General features: G+C 43.0%; 1 protein-coding gene across 15 annotated transcripts in view; it reads right to left on the bottom strand.

The window, feature by feature from the left end:
- The window catches only part of SUN1 (Sad1 and UNC84 domain containing 1), a 47,612-nt gene extending 33,472 nt beyond the window's left edge, over positions 1-14,140 (bottom strand). For 5 of the 15 annotated variants that reach the window (XM_019494685.2, XM_059716303.1, XM_059716304.1 and 2 more), the window contains exon 1: positions 11,038-11,301. In XM_019494685.2, the coding sequence (XP_019350230.2) occupies positions 11,038-11,132 (95 nt within the window). In that variant the 5' untranslated portion in view covers positions 11,133-11,301. Of the gene's footprint in view, positions 1-4,235; positions 4,333-11,037; positions 11,303-13,930 lie in introns of those variants that run through there. The other 10 variants (XM_006272352.4, XM_059716309.1, XM_059716308.1 and 7 more) reach the window with 5 other exon arrangements.
- Positions 14,141-24,770: the final 10,630 nt, after the last annotated feature.

The raw sequence follows: 24,770 nt of genomic DNA, 5'->3' as shown, positions 1-24,770 counted from the left end.
AAAATATTGAGATATTTATAGTACCTTTCAAAAATATTTGGTAAAGTTGTTGTAGTTAATATTTGACCTTCCCCCCCCCCACCCATTGCAGATAAAGTCTATTTTGTTCTCCATTGCTCCTTCCTTCTCCTTGAAAGATATGAAGGATCTCAACAGTTTTGTTAGTTGGAGATGTTCCCTAAACAAACGTTTTGTGATTTGATTTTGTTATTTACACTTGCTGTTATCCATCTGCTTTTACTCATCCTCAGCCAGATACTTACAGATACCCAATTCACACGAAGAACACAGAGTACACAGAGTAAGTGACAGCTGTAACAAGCGTCAGTTTGTTTTCATCAGTGAACACTTGGACTTATTAAGTATCCTAATATTATGGAACTGTTTTGTACCAAATCAGATTTTAAGGCTTGAATCCAAACTACATATATAATGTAAAGTGTCATGGGATCAATTAAAAAAAAAAAAGCAAGTTCTCATTTCCATGCATTTATGCAGTGTAATATTTTTATTAATTCTAAAGCATCTAAAGTTGTATCCTGGACTTCAGTAACACATGGAAAATATCTGGAAGAGCCCCGACTCAGAAACAATTTCCATCTTTTGGAAAGGGTTTCCTGCCCCCACCCCCATTGGAGACACCACTGAAAGCTTTCCTTACAACTGAACAATTTACAACATACAAGTTCTTTTCCACATAAGGCAGATTATAGCTTGATAAATGTCACTGTACATCTACTAGACGGAAACAGACATGGACAGGGAGAACTGCATAATCATTCCTTCCACCCCAAGCCTGACAGTCTAGGAACACACACACAATGGCCCCTACAACACTTTGGGCTGCTGGTACATCTCTCCACTATTTGAGATGCGGGCTTACTTCTGCTTCCTGATTCCCAGCTATTATGTTCATTTCTATCCTTTATTCTAGCCTTTAAACTGGCATATTCTAAAGTTTGATTATGCTATCTCTCAAGTTACTGATTTAAGTGGAATCACAATTATTCTGAGCTAGCATAAATTTAATGACTACTGACAGCAGAGCCAATTAGTGAAGGACTCCTATCTGCTCATTAAACACTCATGTTTTGATTTACTGCTAGTTAGTCTGCCCTAAACCCAAACCTTTTCAACACTACTTACATTTAAACAAAAATATATAAGATGTGAAGGTTCAAATATGCATGAATATCCTGAAATATGTATTGTCAGGAGCTACAAAGCTTTGAGGAAAAGGGGAGCCAAATTCAGACATTAGTTTAAAAAGGAGGGGGGAAAAGAGGTAGAAATTGAACACTGACAAATGTTTGGTGGCAATCTCAGATTTAAAATTTACATGCTGAAGGGGCTGGAAGTTTAAGTGTCGTCACTTTACATGATTTTCTGAAATTTGGCCAAAAATATAGTACTTATTACCAGTATAAACATTCAGTAATGCTAACATAACTTTCACAAATAAATCATAGCTGAGGACAACAACAACAACTCTATAATATATAATTTTTACTGAAGATTACTGTTAGAGTTCTGCACAAAATACAATAAATTCAGATCCTATGTTATTTTCTACGAGCAAAAGGCACGTGCTATAAAAAGCTAACGCTCTGGAAAAGGGTAGCATTTATAAAGGACCTCACAATCATAAAGTGAAATCTAATTCTTTTTTTTCTGGGAAGCAGGGGAAGAAGAGAAGCAAAATGAACATCAAGTCCAAAAAAAAAATCCTAAAAACGAACACTCCTGAAGCAACAGATTAGTGCCACTTTTCTTCTGTAAGGTTTCCCCAATGTTGGTTAACCTTAGAATGGCAGACAGGTCTATGTGCTGTAATGAGAATTCAGCATGCAATAAAAAAAACATACAGAAGACCTGGTGAGAGGACTTGAAGTTTGTCAGCTTCCCATTATTTTAGTGTTTAAAATGTGTGTATAGGAGGTGGAATACTCCAATTTTGTTCCAGCTCTCAAAACAATCACAATGCAGTACCATTCATCATCCAAAAAAAATCTATCAGTGTATTCACCCTTTTCGTCCAAGTTTGATCAGTCTTGCAGTCCTTACTCAAGCAATACCGCCACCTCTGACAGTGGCAAATGTCATGAGAAGAAATGAAAGAGCAGAGATTCAAAACACTTTTCAGAAGGGGTCAAAAAAGGTCCAACTAAAATCCAGTGCATTATATAAGGCTGAAGTTTCTTTATAAAGATATTTTAAAGTACTGACTCTGTCAAAAATAGTGGGTCTGCACCCTAATTGCCATGCATGTGTAGACTGTGACGCTTTACTGCACAGCAAATTAGTCTGCTGCACAAAAAAAGTGTCTCATGTAGATGCATCCCATTAGAATTCTGTTTGTGATGGAAGTAAGTCACTATGGAGAAGATAGTAAAGTTAAAAAGAGAATGCATGTAATCAACCAACCAAGAACAAGAATTCAAATAAGAGCCTAAATTTTATGCAACTTTCCTGTTATCAGAAAAAAAACACGCACAAATTATAGAACATACAAGTAGCTGTTGAAGGAATTCACCCAAATAACACTTTTTTCACATTAAGTAACAAGTTTTAAAATCTGCCCCACCAAATGATACCACTGTTTATACTTCCTTTATAAATATGGTCTTGCTAACTGAAAATATTCCTTGGCTGCCTATAGTCAAAAACAACTGTGAATAATCTAAGAGAGATCCATCTCCTTCCATCACTTGCATATACAGTACTTTGTAGATGGAGAAGAAGCTGAAGGGCCACATGCTCAGCAGGCTGCACTAGTGGGGACCACACAAGCATGTGTCCTAGGAGATCCACCCCCACCTTCACTCCCCAGTAACAGGTTCCTGTGCTGAATGGGCACATGAGGTTGTGGGCTCTTCTGGCACTGTGGGCTGTGCTGTGATCCACCACACCACTCTACTCCCTGGGGTGGAGGGTAGGAAGTAGAAGCCAAAGGAGCGAGTGGGAGCCCAGAGATCCTGGCTGCTGCTAAAGCCAGAGCAGTAGGAAGAATGGTGGTTGGGTGGAAGCCTGGGGCCTGCAAATCAACCCCTTGCAGGCTGCATGCAGCTTCTGGGCCACCAATTAGAAAGCCCTGGTTTAAGAGATGTAGGAATGGTTAGGAAGATTTAAGTTACTCTTTTGTTATTAGTATCATATACACTATATTAAGATCTTGTTCCGTACCCCTTATTACCAAGAGGCAGATTCCCGAAAATGAGTAATTAGCTATGCACTGTAGTAGTCTGTGCAAGCCTGGGCCCTTGAGGAATTTTAAATTGGTCTATATTTACAGATTCTCAAATTTGTGCTAGAATTCTATGAATTATCACAATGCCTTTGCATTAAAAAACAAATCATGATTTTCTCAGGTACTGTATTAGAAGATCTCCTTTTAATAGGTGAAAAAAGCTGCTTAAGTTTACTTGAGAAACATTCTTGCAGCCAGAAGCCCAAACCTAACTAACATGCTATATCTACTTAGTTGAACCATTTTTAATTCTTTAGTTTTTCCTTATTTCTCTGCCAGTGCAGAAATCAGATAGCTGATTTAGCCAGCCACCATTACCTTTACATCACACTTTTTACTGTGATACTTTCAGTGATGTAACAAATAAGAAGTAGGCTGGCACAGTTAATGACAGTGCGCACAGCAGTTATTTTAATACCCATAACAATTTCCAGTTCACCAAAATTCAGGTTACTACTGCTAGCTGTGTAAAACTCACACAGATTTATGGGCAGTTTATTCTAGGTCAAATTCTACATTAAGTCATGCACTAAAATCAGCAACCATTGTGAATTATAACTAACTACAGAATTTCACCCCCATGTTCATTTTAAGTGTGTAAATATTTATTCAGATAAATTTCAAAGAAACTTTGCATCTTGTGTAGTGATCAACAATCTGTCCGAATTTTTTATGACAGCTATAAAAATAAGACAACAATGGTATCTAGGTGGAGCCTTACACCAATTTTTCATAATAACCAGTAAATACTGAGCCACTGTCTTAGTCATCATCCTGTTGGTTCAAAATGTACTGTTTTCCAGATTAAATGACTGTGTTTATCCTGAATAAGAAACAAGAGTAAACTTTTTGATCAACAGCACAAGCCATAAATTTTATTTAAAAAAATAACAGTTAGAAGGTACTTACCACAAAAGCCAAGCTCTCTGGAATTAACAAAACGCTGCTGAGAGCACATAGTTTCATTACAAGTAAAGAAAAGTCTCACCTGAGTGCGTATGTATAGCCAGTGTTCTCTGGCACACATTGGGGAGGGGTATACGTGTGTAGACGTGAAAAGTCCATGCTGACTGTTTCAAATCATACTGCAAAGAGGTGAAAACAAAGTGATGCAATGACAAGCATTTAAAGACAAGGTAAGAGCCCTTGCTTTGTTCAGCCTGTGTTACTGAATACTGCAAAAATACTGCAGGGGCGGGGCAACAAACCTTACTGGTATTGAAGAACTGGGTTCCCACATAGAAAGTTAACATTACCCCAACCAACATCATTACTGTTGCTGCTAGATATCGCTTATCACTGCTGCATGAAGCGAAATGGCTTCCGCTTGAAGACTGCTTTCATTCTGATTAGTCCTAGATCTTCTATTTTCATTAGGTACTTAGTTATTTGGAATCCCAAGCTGCTATCACTAATACATCATACTACTTTTCAAGTAACTGAAATACTAAATTACGCCATTCCTAATAAAAACCACACATATCATTTTACTACTCTTACTAAACATGTAACGATTTTACAAAACCCAAAACAGTACTTTCAAATTACTCTTAGTATCTCAATTAATAGTCCTCAAATGACACAGCACTTCCAAGAAGAGTTTGTTATTGTCTCCTCTGCCCAGCTAAAAAGTCTAATCCAATTTACAGCTAGAAATTTTGCATTTGAGTAAGTTGCTTACTTTTGAAGTCTTTTGAACACCATTTACTAAAGTAGGGTGGTTGTTTTGGGCTCACTTTAAGAGGTCATACAGTATTTCAGGACTGGCTAAACTAAGCCTCTGCGTGAAAACACTTGGGGCCACCACGCCCAAGCAGAGAACATGAGTCACACAACTAATTAGGCATTTTCCCAAGCTCCTTTCAGTTTAGGCTGCAGAAAAGCGACTATTAAACAGTTCTGGTATGATAACTCAGTGGGTACGGAAATCTGAGTATGTGTGAATTTAAGCATTATTTCCAAAATAGCAACCCTCTTCAATAAGGTGCCTGGGAAGGCCTGACATCATAATAAATACAATCTGTAGAGCAGCTATCAAGAGTAGAATGCAGTCCTGTTTTATAAGAACACAACCAGATATATATTAATTGCATACATGTATTATAATTAATTAGATCTGTATTATACTATTTTTAAGCGTCTAACAGAATAGTCTTGTGTGTGCTTCTGGAGACTAAAGACAGAATTTCCAAAGGAGGGTCATCCTTTATTGCTGCTTCTCCTGGTTCAGGTCTCTTCTGCTTTTTCAGGCTTTTTACTCAATTGACCCTTCCTGCACCCCTTGACCAAGCACTACTCATTTTTTAAAGTAACAAGCCTCGTAACAAGCCTGCCACAAAAAATACTAAATTTGGCTAATGGTTTGCAACCCATTAAGTTCAGTGAGGAGCTTGCAGTTACCAGATCCATACATTTCTCAAAACAGGCATCCAGCCTCTAAGGTGTTACAAATGTTTCAATCATTCAACCTATGTTTTGTAAATAGACCATCACAGGTACAAGCTATTGCAAATATTCCCCATTTATAAACAAATAGCCAAAGACAGGTCCAGTAACTAATGCCTTTAAGCATCCCATTTTGTCACTCAAGGCCCATCACATTTAATTGCCAAGTTAGGGGCTACAAAAACAAACAAACAAACAAACCCCACAAGACTTCACACCTAAACAAATCTAAAAAACAGGAGCCAGGCAATTTAACAATTATAATGTGACAGTCACCCTTTTCCTCCCTGTTTTGTTCAGACTTTAGTCAGCCACCCATCAAGGAAAAATGCTTTAAAGCTATATAATTAAACAGTATAAAGCAAGGCAGAACTGCCAGCAAGTTGTGCAGTCCAGGAAAGATCAAAAAACCATCCTGCACGCAGCTTAACCAGCAAAGGATCCTGCTCGGTGAAGGTAGCAAGACTGGACCAGCTTCCCTGCCTGCATTGGTAAGAAAACACCGCTGCAGCTAACTGTGTACTAGGACTTCTGTAATAGCTCATTTTATATTGGGAAAAGTCTTTTTCTGCCATTTAGTTTTGTAAACATCTGCTTGTTGGCAGATATTAAAGCAAGCCTTTCTGCTATTAATCAATGAGTGTTGTGCCAATTCTTAAAGCACTAGGTTTAAAAAATTAGTTTCTAAGTGCATCAAACAGCAACTCACAAAGACACTCTCATGGACCCAGAGGAAGAGACTTCCACTTTCAGCTTCCTTTGTGCAAACATGAAGTTTATTTTCTACCTATGGGGACTTTATACCATCTTTCATTTTCCCTGGGCCTGAGGAAGGGCATATGTGCCTGAAAGCTTGCAGAAAAAGATATTTTGTTTGTGATTTCTTAGTTGGTCTAAGAAAAGGTATCATCTCTGAACCAAGAGTTTATTTTTGTCTCAGATCAACAAAGCTACCAAATACATCCCTGTTTCTAAGGGCAACACCTACACCCAGGTTTTTGGCTGAGTAGATGGGGACTTAAGTGTTAACATTCTTCAACTGCCCCACTAGTCTTTGCAGTTAACAACTCTGAACACAACAGAGTTCCCTATTTGCTAAAACATACTGTTTAAATCGTGCTCGTGTCTTCTTCTGATTATTCATGACCTATAAAAGATATGATGTGATTCTCCCCTCAGATGTGCATGCCAAGGGTGCTCAAAGAAAGCAAACAAGATTCCTTGGGTGAATCTGATATCTTTTATTAGACCAACCTTCATCCTCACACACAACAATTTCACTTTTAATAATCAGGTTGGTCTAATAAAAGATATCAAATTCACCCAAGGAACCTTGTCAGCCTATGTCCTTAGACCAACACGGCTACAACCTAAACCCCAACAAAGAAAGCAAAGCACTGAAATAAAAAAAAGAAGAAAAGCCATTAGCTAAGGAGAAGTATCATCTTACCTTCAGGGAAAATATCTTTAAAAACAACTGCAACACAAAATTGAAACAAATTACTTAAAATGGCCAGTTTTAACAAGGCCGTCCACCCTGACAGGGACACCTTAAAACTATGAATAAGACTGAACGTGGATCCAGCTGCACAGACAGACACTTTGCAAACAGCATTTCATCAGTCAATTGGATTTTGACCTGGCTAATCTCAACTTTCTGATACCCAGGGACCTTGTACCATATAATATTAGACTATAAAAAGGACATTTTCGTAGCCATCCAATCCTGAGTAGCTAACTCCTGCTTTAGAAAGGTTTCTTCCCACACCTAAGTGTTCAACATACAATAACAGCCTATTTGAAAAAGTGTTGTGGGAAACTTTAAGGTTTCCAAGCAACATTAAAATGATAAAAGTTAGGTGTTAGCTTATTTTTTAAAGTAGCATCATTTCTGATCTCACATAAAGATTGCACAAATAAAATACTTCAGAAACTACCAGTTACTTTATTTACATTTTTGCTACTTAAATTGCACTGAATATATTTACACATATGCAAAGAAAGGATCTTTGGTTCTTTTTGTATTATCAAAGATTTCTCAAAGGAATTTGCCACCTAAATGTCCTATCTTAATGGAAACATTGCCCTAATGTTTAGAGGCCTTGCTTCACTTCTTGATTTCTGAGTTAAATTCAGAATACAAATCCAATAGGACAATTCAGGAATTAGGCATTCTTGTATTATTGGTAATATTTCCAAAACCAGTAAATATAAAGAAATTTGTCCTATGACTAAAAATAGATCTTAATAAGGTCCCTCTGAATACAAACCATTGGTATAAGAGCCACAAGCTGAAGATAGGAGGAGTTCCTAAATACAGAGTTAGGCTCCCAACAAAGTACATAAATCAGGTTTCCAGGTCAGTGCTCCCAGCACCCAGAAGTGCTTTTATATTAAAACCAGGCCACCAGCTTAAGGCTAGGGACAGAAGTTACAAATAAACCAGTACTGAAAGACTGAAAACTGGTTCAAATCTATAGCACAACAGAAGTTCAGTGCACATATAAACAGCTTCCAAAATGGCAGAAACTGGTTTAAGATAAACCTGGATGGATGCAGTGTCAGACTTAACTGCTTTGGGTTAAATCAGTTTATTGAACTTCTGTACAGATACCCTCCAGATTCAAGTCATCTGCTCCAACAGAGCAGGGAAGTAGACCCTAGCCCCCCAGCTTCTGGGTTGGGCTACTGAAAGCATGTGGCTACATTTCTGGAATCAAAAGTAGAAAGGCTGTTCACTTACTTATCGGACCAATCTATGCAGCTTTAACCCATGAAGACTGAACCAATTCAGCCTTGGGCTTTATGATCGTCTGTACTTAGCTTAAAGGCCTAGCTTCAGATACTTTTGAAAAAGCTTTGACACTCCCCCCTTCTGTTTCAATACTTTACACCCATTATTGTTACATGACTACTGTAGGTAATAAGAGCTGGGTGGCACAAATCTTTCCGTTTTCTCACTCTGTGTGCTTGAGAGCATTCTCCTGTGTGTTCAGTCAATCCTCTGTGTGGAGAAGGAAATGCATTTTAACAAAATAATGCAGTTGTCAAGTACACAAACTGGCAAGAGAACTGAAGGGCTGATATAGTACTTAAACACTTTTTTTTTGCCTGAATAAACTTCATACTGACTGTGTCACAGGGTGATAACTGGTAAGGCAGGCTACATGTAGGCTTTTCAATGTTTGCCAAATATTAAATTTAAGAAGCTAAAAGTTAATGGGTCCCAAAATTGATTGGATTTACCCTTTCTTTTTCCTCTTTAGAATCTGTTTGCAACATTCATGCAACTTTTGCATAGTATCGTGGGGATACAGATAAAGTACGCAGGAGTAATTTACTAAGAACAAAAAAGAAGATTGTGTGTGTGAGGCAACTCGAGAGCACTGAAATTGGAGACAGAAGTGTAAGTTACCCAAACAAAGTGCAAGCAAGAAAACATTGGCTAGGCCTGTCACTAGCCTTACAATCCTACAAAACAACATCCTTATTCCTCTTGGACATGCAGGTAAACTCATGTTTGTTGGTGGAGAGAAAACAACCATGCCACAGGAAACCAATCAAATTACTGTTGTAGTGCTGTCTGAGTACTAGTGTAGCCCCCCTGCATTACGAAGGAGAAGGGGTCCTGCTCCATGCCCTAAATTCCAGCAATAAATCCAAAGATATCCAAAAAAAAGTCAGTAAGATCAAGTCTATGTTCCTGCCCCCTCCATAAGCCTCTTTCCCAACTGTATAATACTCATTTTCCATAGCTTCAAATCCGTAAATAACGCAAAGGAAATCTTGGCTCAACTGATGTCAATGGAAGACTCATACAAAAAAGACAAGACCTACTGATAGCAGCTTTTTAGCACAAACCTAAAGGTACACAACCTCATACATTAATGGGTCCACAGCAAAGACAGGACTATAACGAGCCCCAACTTAAATCTATTTTATGGTCTTATATAGCCACATCCGCATAGTATCAGAGCATCTCACAAGCTGGGTCAAGTACTGTAGTATTATCTTCAATAACATCCTTGTGTGTTAGTATTTCTCATCCTAACTTTACACATGGAAAAAACTGATGTACAGGAGGATTAAGCAAAGCAACAAGGTCACAAAATAAATCTGCAGTGAAAACAACCCCACAGTCCCAGACTACTGCTCTAATTGGTAGACCCTGCTCCCTCCCCTGCCCCCACCCAGTCAAAACTGAGAAAAGCAAGTCTTTATTGTAAAACCATTTTGCACATAAACATTTAGCAGGAAAGTAAAAGCAACACAGTCCCATGCAAAACCAATATGAATAAACTGCAAAGAATGAATAACTGATTGGGTAAAAAACAAACAAACAAACAAAACACAAACCAAAACAACACCAAAATATCTCACTTTTGATATTAAGGGGTTAGGGAAGAAGAAAATTAAGTTATTCTTTTAAGCCTTGTAACATTTTAACAACAGAAATCTGCTATTTTAGAGTTTTTCTGCTTTCAAAATTAGGTTAAGTTACTAAAACATGCTACTACAAACTGCAGCCTTAGCTGGGTGCAAGTGAAGGTGATAGGCTCTGGTTTCATTACTATAAATATCAAACAACGTAACAATTCCTGGCAAGATACTGCTTCTACTTTGGATTTCAAATGTGAAATTATATTATTGTTCAAAATAACTATTTCAACACAAATATTGTCCTGCATGGGGAATAGGAATCCCTAAATAAGAGATTACATTAGATGTGAATTTACTTCTATGGAGCGAGCATACCTTTAACACCTCCAAGCTCTTTTCCACATACTCCCAAAACTACCAGTATAAAACAGGCTGAAAAGCAATGGCTTCAAGCAAACAGATGCAGGCTTAAAATACATTTTTTTTTCATAAAGATGTGAAGAACATTTTAAAAAGAAACAAAATTCATATCTTAATCACATCATATGAGTAAAAATCTGTTATGCTATTCTTGACTCTTACAAAAATTACTAATTACTAAAAACACTATTTAAATAAGCAAATATACCATATATTCAGATGAAGTACTATTATAAATGGAAAAAAGGAGCTGAACAGAAAATGGCTACAAATCAAGTTGTGAGCCAATAAACAGATCTGTTCGGTGCTTGTGCACACAGCATTTGAACATGCTATAGGTAAAGTGCACCAAGTCATTTTGCAGATTAGGAATCTGTAGATTTAGATAGCAGTAAGAGTCAAACACCTTGCTGCACGTGAATCAGATCAGGCCTCTTCATTTAAAGAGGCTCCGTGCTCTACTTAAGGCTCCCCAGAATTAGACAGTTAAGCAAGTTAATCCATAAAAAAAGCAAATCGTTTCAAAACATTTAGTTGCAACTTGCCTAGGTAAAGCTCCAAGATCTATCACTTTATTGCAGATGGACAGAAGACGGCAGTAAACGTGTGGCAAACCTAGATATCCCAAATCCAGTGTCATCCGTTTCACATGTTTAGCACGATTAAATGTTTCAGCCTTCTGTTCCAAAGCCTGGCAATCCCAGCCAAAATCATTCAAGGCAAGTTTGCAAGTTGACAGTACGTTATTTTCTATTCCACACTGCAGAATCCCAAAATGGCTTCCTAGCTTCAACAAAGCCTGAAGGATCAGCCTAATCTGATCCAACCAAGTAAAGCTCCTGTTGTCAGTCAGAGCCATAGTTTAAATGTATTGGACCCTGCCAATTTGGCCAGCCCACGCCGTTTAACTCATTAGTTTCCTTAACGCTAGAAAAGCCCATCCACAATTAAAGAGCTGGTCCAGCAATTTATTTATAGTTACATGCCACCATTGTGTGCATTTTAAGTATCGCACTTCAATGAGCTTTATAGCAAATAAAAGAATAAATTATAAAAAGGTATTTTCTCATATGCATGCATCCATTCCTTAGCAAAATCTGCAAGACTAATTTTCAGAACCTACCTTGATTTAGGAAAATGAAGATAAGCTCTACAAGCCTGATCCAATTTTCTGCTTTTGCTAACAGAGCTAACCTCCCACCCACACACATAGGAGTTGTAGCGTAATTTAAAATAGCTCCTAATCGCAGGTCAGTGAAGCAGTGTTAATTAGGGTATGGCAGATCAGTTCATGATTTGTTCCTGTACAGATGCAAGTAGAAAGAAAAACGTAATGTTTGCCGGTTTAATAAGCAAAGCTCTTCTTAAACAGGTCATTGCAAAGGTGGTTCCTTCACAACCCCTTTTTCTAAAATAACAACCAGCAAAGGAAGTTTATTTTGATGAAAATAATATTGCTCCCAGAGATCAGGGAATACATTGGAAATTAAAAGGTGCCTTTTTGTTAATTTCTGCCCAACAGAAACATTAAAAACCTCTAAACCACAGCAGTAAAATGGATTTGTGTGTTTATTGAACGATATACTTCAATTTGATTTGCATGTTCTTTATAATCCAGCCCTTCCCTCACTTTTGCCAGCTTCATTTGCAGAAAAGTTAAAACAAAACAAAATAGAAATCAAGCTAGGCAGCACACATTCCTAACAAGGGCTGTGCTCAAGCTGTCCTAAAGCACCCACAACACTGCTTGTTATTGATTTAAAACCTGGGACGAGAGACATGCTGCCTCCCCCTCCCAGCTCCACCCGTCTTGTGGAGGAGAGGCTAACTTCTGAAAACTGATCCAAGTCACAGCCAAAGCCTTAGGTTACTCCCTTAGATCCTAAAATGCGGAAGTCCCCACCGACAGGTACACAGGACTCTGCTGACATCAACGGGTCCTTGCACAAGGGTGCATCCCCCATCAGGGGCACAGCTGGACCTTTATTTTGGCAGCGTCTCAAAGTATGAAACACGCTTGAAGCCCAATTATTTCAACTCTCACCTTCTGTAGCTGACTGCAGAAGTGAAAAAACAAAACGTCTTGGAAAGATTTGAGCTTCCCGTTCCTGAAACGTTAGTTTGAAAAACAAGGTTTGATCTCTGCTGAAGAAGCATCAGTGCTTTGCACTGTTTCAATGTATTGCAAAGTAAAAAGCATGCTCCTTCACCTCCTTAGAGAGAGAAAGATAGAGATATGAAGCAGAACTCACATACAGGGTATTGATAATTTATTTGGGTGAAACAGCAGAGTCTGTGTAGCGAACATGTACTGTATCCAACCAAGGCTTTAAGGAATGATTTATATAGGCAGGATGTAGTTACCCACATTGGGGCTTGACCAGGACACAGGGGTTAACAGCTATGGCTTAAAAACAAGAGAAAGGTTTTTTGTATTTTTTTTTTTTAATCCTAAAATGAACTCAAGCTGTTTGTAGGTAAAACAGTTAAGACAATACACTTCCTCAGCCTGACGAAGGGCGTTTGTGCCCGAAAGCTTGCAAAGAAGAATTTTTTCCAACTATCTGAGTTGGTCGAATAAAAGATATCGGGTTTACCCAAAGAACCATCCGCATCTGCCTGTGCGCTTAGACCAACACCCCAGAACATGGGAAAACACTGAATGTTGTCTTCACAATGTTCTTGGCTTGGGATAATTAACCCAGGGACAAACAAAAACACCCCTTTTATTAGGCTGGGTCCTGGTTACTTTTCTTTACACTACTGCTATTCTTGGGCTATCACCTGACCAAAAACGGTCACATTTTGGTTGAACTTCACATCGAAACTAACGGAGCAGACAGGAGGTCTTCCGCCTGGTCCTGGGACTATTCACCAGATGCTGACCACATACATCCACATACAGTGGCATAACACTGTTCCTTTCTGGACCTAAAAAAATTAAATGGGACCTCACAGGCTGTCCGGAGGAGCAGGAGCGTGCACTTGCAGTGGCACACCCTTGCTTGTGCAGCTCGTTGCAGGACAAGTTGTCCCATAACGGGCAAACCACCCGTGCCCAGCTCCTCAGCTGGAGCACTGGAGGCCGCGGCCAGCACCTGTGCCAGGCAGCACGTGCTGGTGGAGCAGCCGGGGCTACCACAGCATTACTCCGGACGGCCCGGCCTCTGGCACAGGCTTGTTGTGCGTACACTGCGCTGCTTTTTGTGCCTCGCTTTGTTTTTTAAACGTGGAAATCCTGGTAGCAAATCCTGCTGCGCTGCCGACTGGCAGCGTGGCGCACGTTTTCACGTTCACACACCGCGCATCCCCCCGCGCCCGTGGGTGCGGCCGCGGGGTTTGCTTCCCAGCGTCTCTGTCTAGTGCTGTACACCCTCTCTCACGTCCACCCAGCACAAGGCCACGGTTGAAGAAGAGCGGGTGCAGGTTTCCACCTACCGGCCCCCAGCACAGCACAAGGAGCAGCAGGTTAATTTAGTGTCCTCGACCTTTCTTGCCTCATCAGACTGGAGGCAGCGCTTAGCTTGTGCGCGTGGAGCCCGGCAGCCCCCTTCCACTGCCGCTGGGCCGGGCCGGGCCTGCCCCTCTCCTCACGCTCCTCAGCCCCCAGGGGCTTGACAAACGGCTGGGGAGAGACCCCCGCGGCACGCCGCCGCCGCCGCCGCCTCCTCCGCCGTATGGCGACCACCCTCCCGCCGCGGCGGTTATGGAGACGCAGCCCGCCCCACCCCCTCAGCGCCGCCGTTACCTCGCTCGGCCCCGCCCCCTCGCCGCCGGCCCCGCCCATCGTTCCGCTCCTCCGCCGCCGGCCCCGCCCATCGGTCTGCCCCTCCGCCGCCGGCCCCGCCCCTCCGGCTGACTGCTCCCCCCACCCTCCCCGCGCGCCTCAGTTTACCCCTCTGTCAAATGGGCATAAAAGGCGCGGAACAGCGATCTCAGAATGAAACGCTGTGTGTAGCACCCAGCTCTCATCCTCCTCCATCTCTTCTCTCTATCAGCTGAAAGCCTCATCTTTTCCCCATTTTCTTCCTCCCTTTCACCTCTGCACCTCTCCTTTAAGTGCACCCAACTGGAGGTAGTGAGGGGGCGACACGCTTTAGGGAGCCCCCCAATTTTTTTTTGGGGGGGGTAAAGTTTTTGCCGGGAAGTGGCAAAACAACCCTAAGGTTGTGACCCCAAGAGCCCTTAGGCCACCTCTTGCACCTGGATGCAAATATTAGGTCCCAATGAGCGGGGGAGGGGGTTTATTTTCCCAATTAAATTTGCAGAGATGAGTCACTGCGCTGAAAAGGCAGCTGCATGCAAATCGGGCTGGCTCCTGGCCCTGTTTCAAGGCCGGAGCGGGTATGCGACACGCCCTGCCGCTGCGATACAGGGGAGCGCGAACACTGAGGGCCAAACCTGCGTTTGCGCCTCAGCTTCAAAGTCTTTCATCTTTTCAAACGTGTATTTAAGCGAACATCCAAACAGCTTTCTTAGGGGCATCTTGGCAAATCGAGGATTTACGCGCAGAGATCAGAGCAGTTCTTCGGAGGCCGTCGAAGTGGAAGTAAACAATCAGAAAAATGAAGCGCCGCGCTCGCATCTCTTGAGGAAATATGTAATTAAGCCAAAACTGGTATTTACTTATGTGCTTAAGGGAAATGACTCAACATGTTGAGGAGAGACTGGGTAATAAATACAGAAATGTTAAAGAAGAGTAGCAACAGACGCTCTGTTTTTTTTCCATCCTAAGCAGTTCCTAGGCTCAGAACGTGCTTGTTGTATAGAAACAGGCAAATAATTCCTCCTGCAGAAATTAAGAAGTAGGTTGCTAATTTTATGACAGGCACACTAGATTCATCATAAACTCCATTCAGGTCATTTCAGACATGAATTTAGACAGTTGTTTGTTGAAAAAACTGCCCTGTTGCTAGTAGGGCCTTTTTTTTTAATTGCTGAAATGACTGCACTAAGGCTCTGATGGTAGCATCCAGTTTAAGCAAAGGCAGAATGAGACATTAATAGGTGCCGCTTTCATAGATTCATAGATTGTAGAGTCAGAAGGGACCGCAATGGATCATCGTGTCCGACCCCTGCCCCCGGCAGGAAAGAGGACCGAGGTCAGACGACCCCAGCCAGGTGACTATCCAGCCTCCTCTTGAAGACCTCCAAGCTAGGTGATAGCACCACCTCTCTTGGAAGCCCATTCCAGATCCTGGCCACCCTTACCGTGAAAAATTTCTTCCTAATATCTAACCTAAATCCCCTCTCAACTAGTTTACACCCATTATTCCTAGTCACTCCCTGGGGTGCCTTAGTAAACAGCACTTCCCCTATTCCCCGTTGACGTCCCCTAATAAATTTATAGGCGGCCACAAGATCTCCCCTCAGCCGTCTCTTGTGAAGGCTGGAGATTAGCTCTCTCAACCTCCCCCCATAGGGTCTATCACGAAGGCCACTAATCATGCGAGTGGCCCTCCTCTGGACCCTCTCCAGATTCCCCGCGTCCCTCCTGAAGTGCGGCGCCCAAAACTGGACACAGTACTCCAACTGTGGCCTGACCAGTGCCGCATAGAGGGATAGCATCACCTCCTTTGATCTATTAGTCATGCACCTGCTAATGCACGACAAGGTGCGATTGGCCTTGTTGATGGCCTCGTTACACTGCTGGCTCATATTCATCTTGGAGTCATTTATGACTCCAAGATCCCTCTCTGCCTCCGAGCTACTGAGAAGGACAGTCCCCAACCTACAGGTGTGCTGGGGTTTCCTCCTTCCCAGGTGGAGTACCTTACATTTATCTTTATTACATTGCATCCTATTTCTCTCTGCCCATTGATCCAACCTGTCCAGGTCAGCCTGAATCTGCTCCCTGCCCTCCGGTGTACTAACTTTGCGCCATAACTTGGTATCATCAGTGAACTTGGAGAGGGTGCTCTCCATGCCCTCGTCCAAATCGCTGATGAAGATATAATATCAGTCCAAGGACCGAACCCCACAGGACCCCACTGCCCACCTCCCTCCAGGCCGAGAAGGAACCATCCACCACCGCTCTCTGGGTGCGGTCCCTAAGCCAGTTGGCCACCCACCTGACCATGCAGGCATCCACTCCAGTCTGCTAGCTTCCCAATGAGGATAGGGTGCGAAACTGTGTCAAAGTCCTTCCTAAAGTCCAGGAAGATGACATCAGCCTTGGCTCCCGTGTCCAGGCAGTGTGTGACCTGGTCATAGAAAGCTACAAGGTTTGTCAGGCAGGATCTACCTGCAACAAACCCGTGCTGGTTTCCCCTCAGTATCGTTTCCCCTGCTGGGCCTGCACAAATGTGTTCTTTGATTATTTTCTCTAGCATTTTCCCAGGAATAGAGGTAAGACTGACTGGTCTAAAGTTACCCGGCTCATCCCTTCTTCCTTTCTTGAAAATGGGCACCACATTGGCTCTTCTCCAGTCCTCAGGGACCTGGCCAGAGCACCACAAGTGCTCGAACAGCTGTGCCAGCGGCTCAGCTATAATGCTGGCCGTGGATGGAGGTCATCCGGGCTTGCTGACTTGTACCCATCCAGCTCCTCCAGGAGCTCCTTAACTATTGCAGAACTAACCGTAGGCGGACTGGTGCCATGTGGATATCCGTCAATGATCGAGGTGGGGGAATTGGCTTGGTTGGTACGTAGAAATACTGAAGCGAAGAACTCATTGAAGAGCTCTGCTTTTTTCCCCGTGTCAACCACCAACTGTCCCGATTCGTCCTGCAGGGGCCCTATGTTGCCCTATGTTGCTTTTGCCCACTGTATACCTGAAGAAGGACTTTTTATTGTCCTTGATTGTTGAAGCCAGCCTGAGCTCAGGTCCCACCTTGGCCTGTCTAACTGATTCCCTGCAATAGCGCACCAGGGAGATATATTCCTCCTTGGTGGCTGCTCCCTGCTTCCATTGCCTATACATCTCTTTCTTTGCCCCCAGACTCTCCTGGAGTTTCCTGTTCAGCCAAGGGGGCTTTTTTGCCCCCTTACCTCCCTTCCTACATAATGGGATAGACTCCTTTTGAGCCCCAAGGATCACTCCCTTGAGATACCTCCAACCCTCCTGGACCCCCATTTGCTCTATGTTCTTGAGTTGTATATAAGCTTGCTAAAGTTGGCCCTTCTGAAATCCAACACCTTAGCCCCACTAGTTACTTTACCCACCCTTTACTGGATAGTGAACTTGACCAAGTATCTCCCAGGCTACTATGAACTCGCAGGTTCCCCACAAGATCATCCCCTGTTGCCAAGACCAGGTCAAGCAGGGTCTTTCTTCCCCACTCTGTCATGCCTATGTTAAGGAGCAGTATACGTCTGTCATGCCTATACAACCTATACCCCTCAATGCCTACTGCCCAGTCATATGTAGAATCCCACCATGTCTCAGTTAGGCCGACTAGGTCATACTGGGTGCTAGCAAGCAAGAGTGCGAGCTCCTCCTGCTTGTTCCCCATACTCCTGGTGTTTGTATAAAGTCATTTTAGTCCCCCAAAGGGGGCTCCTGGTGCCCCTGTGCCTTGATGGCGTGTGTTCCCTTTATTACTTACCTGGTGTGGTCTGGTGCCTTGTCTATTGCTTACCAACCCCTTAATACTTACCTGGTGCGATCTGGCATCTTGTTTGTGGTTTACCAACCCTGGGCTCTCTTTGGCCACTGGTTCCCTGACCCCCGTCGAGCCTAGTTTAAAGCTCTTCAGAGGAGATCAGCCAACCCGCAGGTCTGTCCCTGGTGGCTGGGGACCGGTCAGAAAGTCATTTATAGGCCCTCTCTCTCCACACCAGCATGGTACCTGCTTTTTTCTGCTTAGTAGGGAAGGGTACTCTGGAGCACTGGTTGTCAACTTTTTTTTTGTACCATGACCCATTTGCAAACATCAATGGTCAGTCCCAAGTTTGGTGCCCCTCACTCCCAACCTACTGCTCCCCACCCCCAGCCCCCCAGTTTGTGGAGCAGGATTGGGGGGGGGGGGCAAGCAGCCCCTTGTAGGCTGCGAGGGGAAAGCCACGGTTTCCCACATTTTTCTTCTTTAAAGGAGAATCCATTTTTAAAGTACCTTGATCCATTTTTAGTTTGTTCGTAACCCATTCGTATATTCTTGCGACCCACGTTTGGGTCGTGACCCACAGGTTGAGAAACATTGCTCTGGAGGATCTTTTAAAGGGCATCAGGTATCCAGGATCAGCTCAAATCCTTTGCAAACCTCTTGATGGTACAAAGCTGGAATAACTCGCAGTGCAGAAGTGAGACAAAATCTTGACCCCCTGTCCTTCCCTGATGGGCCCCTTTTTTGTCTTGGGGCTTGTGCCCTGTGGAATGAAGCTTTTAGCTAATCCATGATTCTTGCACCTGATTCCCTATGTCCCCAGGGATAGCTCACATTATCGCACTTTGTCAGGGCATACCGAGCTCTGGGACTGGGCTTGTGTTCCAGCTATCAAAGCTGCTAGAGCACATCCTGGGGACTGTTGTGGCCTTCAGGGCTGGTGAGGAGGGATAGCGGAGGAAGCTGACTTTGCTTCCACCCCTCAGTTGTGCCAGTAAAGCTCTGTGTTTCTAGCACATTAAGTCAAATTTAGTCTAAGATGCAGAATTTTGTCAAAAGAAGCTCATCCATATACATATGATTTTTTTAAAGTTCCAGGAGAAACCATTTTAAACTGAATAACCACTCCTCTGATGTTGTTTGCTTCTTAAATATTGCAGCAATGCCAAAAACTGAGGCTGATGATTAACTTCTCTTGGTCAAGCTGCAGGATGTAAAAAGTTATCAACCAGAATACACAAATAAAGTACACCTGATTTTTAAAATTCCAGCCCCAGCAGTCTGGAGTGTGGCAAGTGATAACCCCCAAGAATTGTTTCTTCACACTGCAGGACAGGATTCACTTGGCAGGATTGTGTCAGCAGTGAAGTCAGCCAAAGTTCATGTTGCTCCATCCCCTGTGCTCATGTCGTCTGATAAAACGGCACGCAGAACACCTTAGTACTGTTGGACCTTGTTAGCGTCCTGACTTACAGGGGATAAGCAAGATAAACTGATTACCTACAATGGAGGCTGGCAAAGCAGCCATGCTCCCCATAGCTGTCATCTGCTGCTCCAGCAAGGATACTGCTGTTCCTGAGCTGCCCTGGGGAATTAATCTCGTTAGCCTGTTAACTAATTTTTGTTGATTCTTCAGCTCCCTAATAATAAATTTGAATTTGATTTGCCACTTCTTAATTTACCTCCATACTTTCTGTATCACTACAAATTAACAGGGCAAGACTCTTTGTAGATAGCCATTGTATGTCCAAGAAGACCAGCTTCCATATGCTGTCTTTTGGATTGGCTACAAGTTGCTCACTTCCCTATAAAAAAAGACCTCTGAAAGATTGAGTGAAATCCTAGCTCTGTTGAAGTCAATGCTAAAATTTCCAGGATTTTATTCAGTCTCTAGGGCAAGTATTTAATTCATTTGTTTTGCTTGCACAGAGGTTATTTTTGTGTGAGATGAGGCTTGCTGATCAACCAGTCAGAACAGCCATATTCAGATGTTCCAATAAGTTTTAATGAATTACATTTATATTTAATAAGACCAAGTTTTTTTTTCCATTTTGGGGACTGGTTCCATGAGAGTTGGACTAGGTCTGTGTTTGATAGAATTGCCTATCTGAAACCGCATTTCCCAGTCACCTTGTGGCATACCCGTAACAAGTCATTAAAAATATCTGAAGTCCATCTGAAGTCAGAGTCGGGGTAAGTACTATAAGGACCACATTTTAAGGGATGTAGTGGGAATAACATTTCAGGACACACATGTGACATGTTAGTACTGGCTGGAGTATTCCCAGTAACTAGGAACCTGTACCACTGGGGTGTATACTACTGGAGTCTCAAGGTCTGGTTAGGTTGTTTTACTCATTTTAATGCAGGGGTGGGCATAATGGTGGATCTGGTCAGTGGCTGGACTCCATTTCCCAGCAGTCCCTGACCTTGCTGCTGAAGCCAGTCTCCACGGAGACCCCAGGAGCAGCACGGCTTTGTGGGGCCAGGGTTTCCATGGAGATTAGCCCCGGCAGCGCTAGTAGGGTACTCCGCTGGGTGGGGAGCTCCTCCGGAGCCGGGGCTGGGATCTTACAGCAATGACAGCGCTGTCTGGAGCTGGGGCAGAGCTGCGATCTGTCGCCGGGGCGTGCAGGCAGCTCTGCCCCAGCTGACCAAGCTGTCACTGCTGTCAGATCCTGGCTTTGGAGCAACTCCTTGTCCTGCTACACATCCTGCCAGCACTACTATGGCTTGGTCACCATGGAAACCCAGGCCCTGCTCTGTCCTGGCTCCACAGTCCTTGAGGTCTCCATGGAAACTGGCCGCAGCAACGTGGGCAGAGGCTGCTGGGAAATGGAGTCTGGACTTTACCTGCCCTGCTTTATTGTCTCGTTATCTAATTCTCCTTTGTACAGCCAGTGAATATTTACAAGAGATCACAACCCATTAGAGAAATGGATGCCATTTAATTTTTTAAAATGTATTTGTCAATCCAAGTCCACAGGTCTAATAGCACTGTAAAAAGAGATGACAGCTGATGTGCCCAACGCTAGGGGAGGGCTGCCTACACCTATCAAAAGAGCATGACAGTTTGAGATAATAGGAAAATGACCTTCTATATTACAAAACTAACTTTGTACCTGGCTGTGTCTTAGGAATAAAACTTTGTGTTGTATCACAGGAGTCAAATGTCCTGCAGTTCAACATTTTCTTGGCTTTTGCAGATGGGTTTGGTACAGAAATTTTGTGTGCTCATATAACTATTTAAGGTGGTTAAAGATGGCTTTTTATGTATTAAGACTGTAGGATATGTTACAAATCCTTTTTAGTGATGTCTTCTTTGTAACGAAATTAGCATGATGATTAGAATACCATTTGCATTATCTTTGTTGCCTTTCATGCCATCCCACCCATCTCATACTTTCCCTTCCTGCCTCTGAAGAACGTTTGCTAACCCTTGTCACAACCAAATTAAGTAGTGCCCATGTCACAAACAAGTAAAACCATTCAAAACAGTTTTTTTTTCTGCACTAGGTTAACTAAGGGTTAACAATAATGATAGTAACCGCTTTTTTTTTCCTGCGCATGTCAAAAAGAAATTTATAACTGCGACACTAACAGAGATAGAACTTAGCCTTCTGTGCTGTACATAAATCATTATAACTGGTCAGAGAAAACAGGGAGTAACCCTGTGAGATAACACCCTAGCGAAGACCGCTAGATAATTGGCGATTCTAATTAAATTTATGATGTGACAAAAAGCAATTGGCTATTACACAAATAAAACCCGTCTTCACTTCCGTGAAGAACGGGAGACCTCCGCGCACACACCTGAAAAAACCTCTGAACGTACGCGTGAGAATAACTGACAAATTGATCGCTTGTCAGTCTCCCCCATCTCGACCTTATCAGACATAAATCAACGACCTGCCGACCCAATTTTTTCTCCGTTTATCTGCCCGACCAAAGACTTTCATGCAGACCGACCTTCGAACCTTAAGCTGTAACTAACCAAGTATCTCTGACCTCCGCTATTCACCACCTTAACGGCGTGAATAAATAATCTTGCTTTGCAACGGATAAGCGTCCGCCTAATTAATTCCACTCCAAGCGTCACAAGTACCCGCCTAACGGCCTTCTAAGGCCCCGGACCCTTATCTGTCCAGGTGGGAGTCAGGAAAAGCTGCTGGCTGGCTGCCCTGGGTCCCGACAACCCTCTTCTACAAAATGCAGTCACCACTCTACAGTGCATCCAACTCATGTTCCAAGCTTTTCAAGTTAGGATTTCATCTGATACATCTTTCTCTTTGTACAGTCCAATGTTCATTTACAGCACCGTGTAAATAGGAAGAGAGCTGGGCAATGGTATTCACACCAGAATAATACTTGGCAGTGGCATCCGGAAGAATAACAGCTAATCATCATCAGCCTTGCTCCTGGAAGATACAGCTGGAGACCTGTTGGATCTCAAGGATAGGTTTCAGAAGTGAATGCCGACTGACAGAAACCAGTTGGAATTAAAATCTTCTCTTACCTAGTTGCCAAGTTTACACATTCTCTTTTGTAAACACTTGAGTAGAGCAGGGAACAGGAAATATATAGGGCAAGTGCTAGAAAACGCATGCAATTTCAGTTAAGATGACATCATTTTGGAGGAAAGGCTGCCAAGTAATTTGGGTGACTGAGATACTGTTCTTTATGTTGCGGCAAGTCATCCCACTCCAAACCACCAACCTTCTTTGTTTTGTTATTTTTACAGCCAAAGGGACCTACTATATTTTCACATGCAGAAGGATGTTTCATATGGGGAGTTCATGAATCTGCAAATTTATTTACCCGGTTTTTATGCATGTAACAAGAATATGAAAGTTTAGTTTAGAAATATGAAAGTTTTAGTTAAGAATATGAGTCAACTTGTCTGTTTTAGCAAGGTTTTCTTTCACTTGTTTCTCTGATAATATTTCCCTATGTAATTATTATTAGATCTTAGTTTTATTTCTTTATAACCTAATTACATTCCTACTTTGAAATATCAAAAACTACTGTTAGCTTGGGGGGGGGGGGAACCTGAGGCTCCAGAGCTGCAGGTTGGCCACCCCTGGCCTAGGAGGACAGAAAACAAGAAAACTTCATGTTCCTTAAACCAACCAGAGTTGCAAGACCTGAAGAAGGGGAGTATGTGCCTGAAAGATTGTCTAACAGCTCTTCCAACTTATTTTATATTTAGTGGACCAGCATGGTCCAACAACACTTCAACTTAACTCTTCCTTATAGGGTATTTCCTCAGCCATATCCTATCTCCTTTCTCTGGGCCTAATTCAAAGCCCACTAAAATCAACAGTCTATCAGGGGTGTCAAAGATAAGGCCTGTGGAGGCCCATTATTTAGCCCCTGGTGCTGCTGCTGGGTCTGGAGTTGACCCACATGCCACACATGGTGGATGCTGGCTGGCCCAGGCCCATAAACAGGGCCCATGACATGCACTGCACACGATGCTTACTGTGGCCAGCCATGGACTTGCAGTGTGCACGGTGCCTACTCTGACCATCAGGGACACCCTGCACATAGGGTCCCTCTGCCCCTCCACAGCCACTCTGGGGCAGATACTGTGTATAGCACAGTCCCAAACAATTGGGGTGAATGCCTTGTGTGCTGGATCTGATATGCAGGGGTTGGGGGTGGAGGGTGCATGGTAGAGTCAGCAGTCTGTGGGCCCGATCCAGCCTATGGGGCTGGCCGCTAGGGCCGTGCAAAATTTTGATGGCTGTTTCGTTTCGACACTGTTTCGATTCATTTCAAGGTTGAAACAGCAAAATCAAAATGAAACAAAGGCTGTCAAAATAGCCTCGAAACAAAACTAGGCTAGTCGAAACGGTTCAACCATAGCGCTGCGGATGGGAAGTCAGTCCAGCTGGGCTGACTTCCCATCCCTGGTGCAACATCCAGCAGGGGGAAGGGAATCAGTTCAGCTGGGCTGCCTCCCCACCTCTGGTGCAATCTAGAGTGGGAGGGGATGGCGAGGCAGCCCAGCTGGGTTGCCTCCCTGCCCCAGCCAGATCTAGTGGGGGGATGGCGAGTTCCTGGCTCACCATCTCAGCTGAGTTCCTTTCCCCAGCCCCATGGTCTAGTGAAATGGTGGAAACAGCATCAAAACAGCCTCACTGTTTTGATGAAGGAAAACAGTGAGGCTGTTATGACTTGAAATTATATTTGATATAAAACACTGTTCCGTACAGACCTCGAAACTGAAGTTGGAACAGAACAGTGCCTTTCGCACAGCCCTACTGGCCACATACCATTCATCCGGTCCATGAACTGTACCCACATCACTCGTCTGGCCTGTGGAACTAGAGGGCCAGGTGAGTTTGACACCCCTGCATTTTATCCTTGCTCTGAAGACCTCCCTGCTAACTCTTTCCTTGTTTATAGTAGGTGAAAAGTGTATGTGTCCACACACAAGCTTTTCTAATCTTTGTAGTTTTCATGCTACCCACTGCTTCCTTCCCAGTCTTTCCTTCCAATCTATTCCAAAATATCAGCAATAAGGATACCTTTGTTCTGTAAAGCCAATGCAAACATGGTGCATATAAGCTAAGCCATTTGGATGAAGAGACTAAAAAGTTCAGTCAACAGCAGGGACTTTTTAGAAATGATGGGCCTGGTTTTCCATGATCTTTCAACTTTATCTTAATTTCAAACCATGGAAAATAAACACTGCTCTTTTATAATTCACAGACAGAAATAGAGGGGA

Source organism: Alligator mississippiensis, chromosome 13 (genome assembly GCF_030867095.1).
Source record: "Alligator mississippiensis isolate rAllMis1 chromosome 13, rAllMis1, whole genome shotgun sequence".
NCBI classification, from domain to species: domain Eukaryota; kingdom Metazoa; phylum Chordata; order Crocodylia; family Alligatoridae; genus Alligator; species Alligator mississippiensis.
Note: the sequence above shows the minus strand (reverse complement) of the source record. Positions and strands in the feature narration are given on the sequence as shown.